This window comes from Morus notabilis, unplaced genomic scaffold (assembly GCF_000414095.1).
Source record: "Morus notabilis unplaced genomic scaffold, ASM41409v2 Scaffold623, whole genome shotgun sequence".
NCBI classification, from domain to species: Eukaryota; Viridiplantae; Streptophyta; class Magnoliopsida; order Rosales; family Moraceae; genus Morus; species Morus notabilis.
This window is the reverse complement of record NW_010366773.1, coordinates 420,218-430,537: the sequence shown is the minus strand read 5'-3', so window position 1 is coordinate 430,537 and position 10,320 is coordinate 420,218. Positions and strand designations below refer to the sequence as shown.

The window sequence follows — 10,320 nt, the reverse complement described above, 5'->3', positions numbered from 1 at the left end:
CGTTTGGTTCATGGATTAAAATAATGAGATTAGAACAATTTTCGATTTACGTGTATTTTTGTAAGAGAAAACACTGTAGCGAATCATGAACCATGATTCAAATCATTTTGGAGCTTGATTTGCACTCCAACCAAGCACCATTTCTCCGCTGCAAAATCTATTTGTCTGTTTTTTTTTTTTTTTTTTTTTTTTTTTTTTTTTTTTTTTTTTTAACTTTTGTTAATTGAAATGGAAGCCCATTTGTATATTTTTTGTTTCCTAAGTTTTTCCCCAAGTTTAAAAACATGATAAAAATTTCTTCCTTTTTGCTACTAAAAAAATGAAAATCTACCTTTAGGTATCACAGTTTTTAATATTTTAAATGATTTTAGTTTAATTTAAATATTTATGAAAATGAACTAAATTAATATTTGGTTAATAGATTAATGTTGGGAACTATTATAGTAAGTAAAAAAAGGAATATAAAAAATTAGATAAAAAGAATTATACTATGAATATTCTTTTTAGAATAAAGTTCAGAATAAATGAGTTGAAGATGTATTTTTTTGAGTTGCGTGAAATTACTTCTTTTTTAAAATAGAACAACTTTAAAATGGAATATTGGGTTGGAGATGGCATGATGAACGCAATCACAATCCAGGTTTTTGTGTGTGTGTGTGTGTGTGTGTGTGTGTCCTTCTCCTTGATATGAGAAATTAAGCAAAAGCAAAATCATTTATAGTGAAGGGATTGACATAAGACGCAGACTATAAAACAAGTCAAAAACATGTGGATGGAAAATGGCAGGCTTTTTACGTGAATGGAATAAAGAGAAGAGACATTCTCTGGATACCAGGAGGTCAAGTTTGTTATATGTAAAATTTGTATAAAATTACGTAAAAATTAAATAATATACAGATTCAACAATAAAAAACTTAACATACGAGAGAATCTTCTTAAAAAGAATATTAGAATAACATAATACAACGAACTACTATTAAATTATCGTATTTTTTATGGCTTGCTTGGTTCACAAGTTTAAATAGAAAATTTGAACAGCATTTAGGTCTCATTAATTTCATAATTCAAATTACAATACATGGTTTTTATGATTGTATTTTCTCTCATCAAAATTTAAGTTCAATTTTTGATACTATAATATTTTTTCTCACATAAATTTATTTTTTAAATTATCAATTCGAACTCTCAAAACGAACGAGACCTCAAACTTTCATGAAATAAAACAATGTAATAAAAAAAAATATTTGAATTGTGGTTAAAACTACAAACCAAACGACACCTTAATTTGAATGATTTTGATGCTTACTTTTCTCAATCATGTTGAATATTTTGATACATCTTTTAACACAAAATTCTCCGGAGAATAAATGCATAGTACTTCTTACTTGGGGCTCCAGATACATTTGGCTGCCACCAATTTTTGGATTGGTGTGACCAATAGTCCAACTAGCGCTATATACTGCTAACCAAAATTCTTGGTTGTGGGACCACATTCCACGGAATGTCGTTTATTGGAGAGATAGGAAGGAAAAAAAAAAAAAGGTAAGAAAATTGTCAATTTTCTTGCTGAGCAAACAACCCAATTGAGACTTTATTAATAATTAACATCTCGGAGGAAAATTTGGCGTTTCTCGTGCTGGCCTTCAACATCAAGAGTAGTTGATAAGACTTACAGAGAGGGTCTTCAGACTGTTCCGTGACTCATGGGAGGGCAATTTACAGATTGCCACGTGTCAGTTAACAGAATTTCAAAAACTAAAAAAAAGTGGGACTCGTGAATAAGTATAACCGAAAGATTAGAAGAAAATTGAAGCCAAAAAAAAAAAAAAAAACTTTCATTTTGAACTATTAATTCTAGTAAATTACTCACTAAATTATTGTGTTGAGTAGTTTTGGTAATGAACATAAGAATTTTTTGAAATGTAACGTAAATAAGTACATCCCCATAGCATAATAACCGAAACCATTGTCATATTTTAATGTTAGGATCAAAATTATGAAAAGAAATTCAAGCATACTTTTATCTTAAAAATTATTTTTTTTGAAATTTGGGTACAATTTTGCTTAAAGAAAAATTTATGTTTAACTATTATTTTTTTAACTTTAGGAATATTTTTATCCTAAAAATTATTTTTTTTTTTTGAAATTTGGATACAATTTCGCTTAGAGAAAATTTTACGTTTAACTATTATTTTTTTTAACATTATTATTATCTCACTACATAAAATTTTAATACTAATGTAAAAAAAAGAACTATAAGTTATAAAAAGATTACTTATAAATTATTAATGCCGTGATATAAATTTATAACAGTAGTAGAAATAAAATAGCATTATTTTAATTATAGTATTTTTTTTTATTTTTTATCTTTAATAAATGAATCTGATAAAAATTTTCAAAGAAAAAAAATCAAAAGGGCAAAAAACAAACATATAAATATTCAGCAAAAAGTAGAGTCCACTAAACCCTTTCTCCATAGCAGAGTGTCTCGCTCACTCGGCTTACTCTGGGTTGTTCTTTTACAACAAAACTCAAAAAAAGTTTAAATTAAAGTTATAATTTAATTTAAGTTAATGTTTTTTTAAGTTTTAATTTTATTCAACTTTACTCAATTTTATTTAAGTTATAACTTTAACTTAAATTATAACTTAAATTCAACTCAAAAACTACAATCAAGTTACACTCTAAAAGAACAACCTTTCTTTCCTGAAAAAATCCCCATTGCAATCTGCTTTAGGATTCTCCGTCTCATGAATCTTGCGCATCACGTTATCTGCCTCCAAAGAAATTCCACCTTTGACTCTTTCCGTTGACTAAAACTCTCCAACATTAATACATACTTTTTACATATATATAATTATACACATACGCACACATAAAAATCTTCATTGTTCACTTGCATGTTGACAGAATAAAAAAAAAAAAAAAAAAAAAAAAAAACCTTGTGCCCTTGCATGTTTAAAAAAAAAAAAAAAAAAAAAAAAAAAAAAAAAACCCACTTCATTCTCAGAAGTTGCTCAACAGAAGCTCCACAGAAAATGGAATTCTTAGCTTCATCGAAACAGGTTATGTCAACCTTCTTGTCATCAAACTTTTTTTCATACCCAAGTACTAATTTCCTTCCAAAACCAGTTTTCCTTCGTGGGGTTTCTGGTTCTTTGCATTTTATGTTGTTATTTGTGTTTTTTATCTCGTGGATGTGTCATAAATGGAAGGGAAGTAATAGGGAGGGTCCAAAAGAGAGGTCAAAAAACACGAAACAGACTTTGTTTCTTTGCTTTGGTCTTTCTCTGTTTAATCTGGTTTTGTGTTTGTTGAGTTGCTTTTTTTGGTATAGAAATGATTGGTCTGAAGAAAATGTAGTGACCGTTTTGGATTTAACCATTAGAACACTTGCTTGGGGTGTAATTTCTGTCTATTTGCACGCCCAATTTTCCAATTTTGGTCAATCAAAATACCCGTATTTGTTGAGACTTTGGTGGGGTTTCTACTTCTTTGTTTCTTGTTATTGCCTTGTTATTGACATTGTTCTGTACAAAAAACATGTTTCCTTACCAGTTCAGTCCTTGGTTTTGGATGTCGTATCCGTTATACCGGGTTTGTTTTTCGTATTTGTCGGGTTTTTTGGGAAGGTGGAAGATCAAGAAACTCTTCTTGAAGAACCCCTTTTGGATGGTAATAGTGGTGTAGGTAGTGATGTAGTGTCAAACAAACCAAAGGGGGAAGAAACTTTAACCCCCTATTCGAATGCTGGGATTTTCAGCATTCTTAGTTTCTCTTGGATTGGTCCTCTAATTGCCCTTGGCAATAAGAAGACTTTAGACCTTGAGGATGTTCCCCAACTTGATGTTGGAGATAGTGTGGTTGGAATCTTTTCGACTTTAAAGAGTAAAATCGATTCTGATTGCGGAGACGTTAGCAGAGTTACCACGCTTAAGTTGGTGAAAGCACTTTTCTTGTCTGTTTGGAAAGACGTTCTCTTGGTAGGATTGCTTAGACTTCTATACACCATAGCATGCTATGTTGGTCCTTATCTTATTGACACTTTAGTTCAATACCTTAACGGGCGTCGTGAGTTCAAAAACGAGTGCTATATGCTGGTTTCTACATTTTGCTTGGCGAAGATTGTGGAGTGCCTCTCGCTGAGGCAATTGTCTTTCAAGACACAACAGATTGGAATTAGGGTCCACTCAGCGCTTGTCACGCTAATTTACAACAAGGGCTTGACGCTTTCGTGCCAGTCCAAGCAGGGGCATACCAGTGGGGAGATTATCAATTTCATGACTGTTGATGCTGAAAGAGTTGGAGACTTCAGTTGGTATATGCACGATCCATGGATGGTAATTGTGCAAGTCGCTTTAGCACTGTTGATTCTGTACAAGAATCTTGGTCTCGCTGCAATCTCGACATTTGTGGCGACTGTGTTAGTTATGTTGGTGAATATTCCTTTGGGGAAGTTGCAAGAGAAGTTTCAAGACAAGTTGATGGCGTCAAAAGATGTTAGGATGAAGGCGACGTCTGAGATATTGAGGAACGTGAGGATTCTCAAGTTACAAGGTTGGGAGATGAAGTTCCTGTCCAAGATCACTGAGCTCAGGAAAATCGAGGAAGGGTCATTGAGAACATATCTTTACACTTGGGCTATGACCGTATTTGTCTTCTGGGGTGCTCCTACATTTGTGTCTGTTGTCACTTTTGGTACTTGTATGCTTCTCGGGATTCCACTTGACTCCGGGAAGATCTTATCTGCGCTTGCAACATTCTGGATTCTTCAGCACCCTATCTGCAATCTGCCCAACACAATTGGGATGGCAGTACAGACGAAGGTTTCCTTAGACCGAATATCATCTTTCCTTCGTCTTGATGACTTGCAGCCCGATATTATCGAGAAGCTTCCAAGAGGTAGTTCAGATATAGCTATTGAGATAGTTAATGGTAATTTCTCTTGGGATGTATCTTCCCAAAATCCAACACTGAATGATATTAGTTTCAAAGTGTCCCACGGTATGAGAGTTGCTGTTTGTGGTACCGTTGGCTCAGGCAAGTCAAGCTTGCTTTCCAGTATCCTAGGAGAGATTCCAAAGATTTCCGGGACCATTAAGTTGTGTGGGACGAAGGCCTATGTTGCGCAGTCACCATGGATTCAGAGTGGCAAGATAGAGGAGAACATATTGTTTGGTGAGGAGATGGACAGAGAAAGGTATGAGAGGGTTCTAGAAGCTTGTTCACTGAAGAAGGACCTGGAGATCCTCCCATTTGGTGATCAGACAGTCATCGGGGAAAGAGGAATCAATTTGAGTGGTGGACAAAAGCAGAGAATACAAATTGCACGCGCCTTGTACCAAGATGCTGATATCTATCTGTTTGATGATCCTTTTAGTGCTGTGGATGCTCACACAGGATCTCACCTCTTTAAGGTAAACCAAATTTCTTGTCCTTAAACATTCAAGCATTTGAAGGTATTAGTGCAGGTATTATTTGAGATAACTCAATGTACTTACCAATAGTGTATTTTCTTTTAATAACAGGAATGCTTATTGGGCCTATTGAGTTCAAAAACCGTGATTTATGTCACTCATCAAGTTGAATTCTTACCCACTGCTGATTTGATACTGGTAAGAAAGTCATAGGCTTTCTATCTTGTCTTCATATAAACGCCATTTTTCTGTGTTTTTGTTTTTATTTTTTATTTTTTTTATTATTTAACATAATATCATCATCAACTATTAGGTCATGAAAGATGGAAGGATTACCCAAGCTGGAAAGTACGATGAAATTTTTAATTCTGGGTCTGATTTTATGGAACTTGTTGGCGCCCACAAGGAAGCATTGTCCACGCTTAATTCTGTAGAATCTAGCTCGGCTGAAAAGATGTGTATTGATGAGAACGATGAAAAGTCGGCGAGTACAAGCGGGGTTTTGAAGAAAGAAGAAAGTAAAACCGAGGGTGCAGCAGGACCAAAAGGACAACTTGTTCAAGAAGAAGAAAGAGAGAAGGGTAGAGTCGGCTTTAGGGTGTATTGGAAATACATCACAACAGCATATGGGGGAGCTCTTGTACCTCTTATAGTGCTTGCGCAGATTTTATTTCAGATTTTCCAAATTGGGAGCAACTATTGGATGGCCTGGGCAAGTCCTGTTTCGGAGGGTGAAGCGCCTGCTGTCAGTGGCACTACACTTATACTTGTATTTGTTGCTTTGGCAATTGGGAGTTCATTTTGTGTCCTCTTGAGGGCTATGCTTCTCGTAACAGCTGGATATAAGACAGCTACTTTACTCTTCAATAAAATGCATCAATGCATTTTCCGCGCTCCCATGTCATTCTTTGATGCCACCCCAAGTGCAAGAATCCTAAATAGGGTAAATGAAAAGATTTCCGTAGCATAGTTCTTAATTGGATGTATATATTTCATTCAGGATAACTATATTCTATGCAATAATTTCATTGTGTATACCTTTCTTCATTTTCTTGCAGGCTTCTACTGACCAAAGTTCTGTGGATCTGACCATTTTCAGTCAAGTTACTGCCGTTGCATTCTCGATGATCCAACTTATCGGAATTATTGCAGTGATGTCACAAGTTGCATGGCAAGTCTTTATTGTATTCATTCCTGTCATTGCAACCTCTATATGGTATCAGGTATTGCTTTTGACCTTGTTAAAATGCTACATTGAAACTATCTATCGAAGGTTCTTTGGACTTAATTCTGAAAAGTTATGCTAAAGCGAATGTACTATGAGCTTATAATTATGCAGCAATACTACATACCTTCAGCACGAGAACTATCACGGTTAGTTGGCGTCTGCGAAGCTCCAGTCATACAACATTTTGCAGAGACAATTTCAGGAGCAACAACCATAAGGAGTTTTGATCACGCGTTGAGATTCCAGGACACAAACTTGAAATTGGCAGATGGATATTCCCGGCCTATGTTCAGCATTGCAGGTGCAATGGAATGGCTATGCTTTCGCTTGGATGTGTTGTCTGTTATTATATTCGTCATTTCTTTGGTTTTCTTGATCACTCTTTCGGAGGGAGTGATTGATCCAGGCAAGTTCCCATTCAAAAAATTTATAGTTTTATTCTTGCAAACAAAAAAAAAAAAAGAAAAAATGATTTAGGTTCCTTTGCCTTTTTCCTTTTTTTTTTTTTTGCAAAAAAAAAAAAAAGAAAAAGGCAAAGGATACTAAATCAATTTTTCTATTTTTTTTCCCCTTTTAACTAAAGGCATTGCGGGATTAGCCGTCACATATGGACTTAATCTGAATATGCTACAAGCTTGGTTTGTTTGGAATCTTTGCAATATGGAGAACAAAATAATATCAGTGGAAAGAATTCTCCAATACACCACTATCCCAAGCGAACCTCCTCTTGTAATAGAATCAAATCGGCCCGATCATTCTTGGCCATCACATGGAGAAGTCGCCATTCGTGATCTTCAGGTAGTTGCTAGTTTCTAATTGATATTCCACTTGCCTGACACCAAAAGATATTTTTAAATCTTATAAAGAGCTCTTCTTGTGTATGATGGATAAATAATATATTTTTAGGTTCGATATGCCCCACACTTGCCACTTGTGTTGCGAGGTCTCACGTGCACTTTCCGGGGAGGAATGAAGACCGGCATTGTAGGGAGAACAGGCAGTGGTAAATCAACTCTCATTCAAACACTTTTCCGGATTGTCGACCCTGCTGCCGGTCAGATTGTGATAGATGGCATCAACATATCTTCGATTGGCCTGCACGACTTGAGATCAAGGTTGAGCATTATCCCTCAGGATCCGACCATGTTTGAAGGGACTGTGAGAAGCAACTTGGATCCGCGCGAAGAATACACAGATGAACAAATATGGGGGGTGGGGTTTTTTTTTTTTTTTTTCTTTTCTTTTTTCCCTTCCAACTAATCTTCTATGTTATTTATTTATTTATGGTAAGAAGTAATCTTCTATGGTTGATTCTTAATATCTCTCTTACATGGTTTAGGCTTTGGATAAGTGCCAACTTGGAGATGAAGTTAGGAAGAAAGAAGGAAAGCTAGATTCTGCAGGTTTGTTTAGATGGCTATTCCATAAGATTGAGATATAAGCTTATTTTCTAACGTACATATAAATTAATTGTTTCCTTTATGTTAATGCGGATTTTACAGTTACTGAGAATGGAGAGAATTGGAGTATGGGTCAGAGGCAACTTGTCTGCCTTGGCAGGGTGCTGCTCAAGAAAAGCAAGGTTCTGGTGCTTGATGAAGCCACAGCATCGGTCGACACAGCTACCGACAATCTAATTCAGCAAACACTTCGACAACACTTTTCTGATTGCACGGTTATCACCATTGCTCATCGCATAACTTCCGTTCTTGACAGTGACATGGTTTTGCTTCTTAGTCACGGTTTGTATTCAACGGCCATATGACTTTATTCCACGTCTTAAGTTACCATTTTATTTTTAAGTGTGCTGATCACTGTCTTGATTTTTCATGCAGGGCTTATTGAGGAATATGATTCTCCGACAAGATTGCTTGAGAACAAATCATCGTCTTTTGCACAGCTCGTGGCAGAGTACACTGTGAGATCAAAGACAGATTTTTGAAAACTTTTCTAAAATAAGAACTGGTCTGTTGAGATAATGTCACCCCCCAAAATCAGGGTTAATGACGTGAATGACGTGGAGGCTCGTTTAAAGGTCATGCATGTTTAGGAAAGTATGTAAACATTTGGAAATATTGTAATTAAAACCAAAAATAAAATATTAAAGAAATTTCCAAATGAGCCCCACATTTAGCTGAAAATAATTACAAGAAAGTAATGGGGATTCGCACACTTTCTGAAAAACAAGTTTTAAAACTAAGCATCCGGCATCATTCAGGGCTTCACCCACAGGATATATAGTATTGTACATACATGAATATGTAAATAACATTATAGACATCAACCATAGTCTAGAAATTCAAAGTTCTGAGTTTACATAATTTACAATTCTTACATTTATGCACAAGGATGATGAAGACAATCCTCTCTTAATCGGACAGTAGCAACTAACTCAGCTACTCCGCACTGCTCCTAGCGTCGCCTGGGAGAGGTTTATTATTTATAGAAGAAAAAAAAAGTGAGCAAAAGGCCCTGTAGAATGTATTTTGAAATAAACTTTATAAACAGATAGATAAATAAATGAATAAGCAAATAAATTGACATTCAATTCCAACACAACAGCTGGAACCTCACATCATTTTTCTGAAAGGAAATGTAAACTGAAATTTCTGTATTACAGGCATCAGCAAGTAATTTATCTTATGGTAAATTACTTACACAACCACAAGCACAAGCCTTATCACCACCGTAGTGGTCCGGGTTTTGGGTTCTGTCCCCAAGGATACACTCTCCATATCCTATCTAGGCCATCAGCAGGTTTACCGGTTCGCAAGATCTCTTATCTTAAGAAATTGTTCATTAAAATTTCTGAAATAGTTCATTATAATTTTAATAGCTAAAATCAAGTTATTGTATAAAAATGATTTTCTTTCGCAATCATGTCCTTTCTTTAAAACATTTACAAGGTCAAAACTCTTTTAAAACAGGCTATCAAAGAAAGGGATAAGAAATCCTACCTCTTATGCACCAAACCTATGGCTAGCGTTGCACTATTCTGGCTTTTGCTTCCTCTAAGCCTTCAATTCGACTCCTCAGCTAGCATTGATACGAAACAGCACTTTAGGATCCAATTCTCATTCCTAAAGCAATTCAATCTCAATTATACACCTCGATTTCTTATTAGTCTGCCTTAATTCAATTACCGGTTTCATAAATCATTTCATGTTTCAAATCATCATTCTAAGGGTTTTGATATAAAAACATGGATTAAAAATGCTAATCCATTCACTTTAGGTCTCCAAATGAAGCTAATTTGGGTCCTTTTCGAACACTGAGGTCAAAACAACATTTTTGGACAAAACAAGGTCAAACCCCGTCTACACTGATCGACCGGTGACAAAGAGATTATTTTCCACCGGTCGGCCGGTGGAGAAGGAACCAGTCGACTAGACTGGTCGACCGGTGAGAATCTGCAGTTCGTAGAAAAACTACCGAACTACGAAGAAAAACTCCAATTCCTGCAACTTCAAGTTCAAATCTGTTAGGTATTTTTATTAGTTGGCAATTTATTGACAATCTTGTAAAAATTCAAAAAATAGGTTCAAGAAGATTTCAAATTGCGGAAGAAGAATTCGAATCAGATTTGAAGTTAAAGTTGCAGATTTTGTTGAGTTGAGATTTGGAGAGATAAAGATAAGGCATTGGTTATTTAAATTTAAATGGGATTCTAGAATG

General features: G+C 35.2%; 1 protein-coding gene across 1 annotated transcript; it reads left to right on the top strand.

The window, feature by feature from the left end:
* Positions 1 to 3,016: 3,016 nt before the first annotated feature.
* On the top strand, positions 3,017 to 8,867 carry LOC21399277 (ABC transporter C family member 3). The gene is made up of 10 exons (XM_024174133.1): positions 3,017 to 5,417; positions 5,529 to 5,615; positions 5,731 to 6,360; positions 6,476 to 6,640; positions 6,757 to 7,051; positions 7,229 to 7,443; positions 7,552 to 7,857; positions 7,985 to 8,048; positions 8,148 to 8,387; positions 8,481 to 8,867. The coding sequence occupies exons 1-10, from the start codon at positions 3,039 to 3,041 to the stop codon at positions 8,585 to 8,587; spliced, it is 4,488 nt and encodes a 1,495-aa protein (XP_024029901.1). The 5' UTR covers positions 3,017 to 3,038; the 3' UTR covers positions 8,588 to 8,867.
* The last annotated feature ends 1,453 nt before the right edge of the window (positions 8,868 to 10,320 follow it).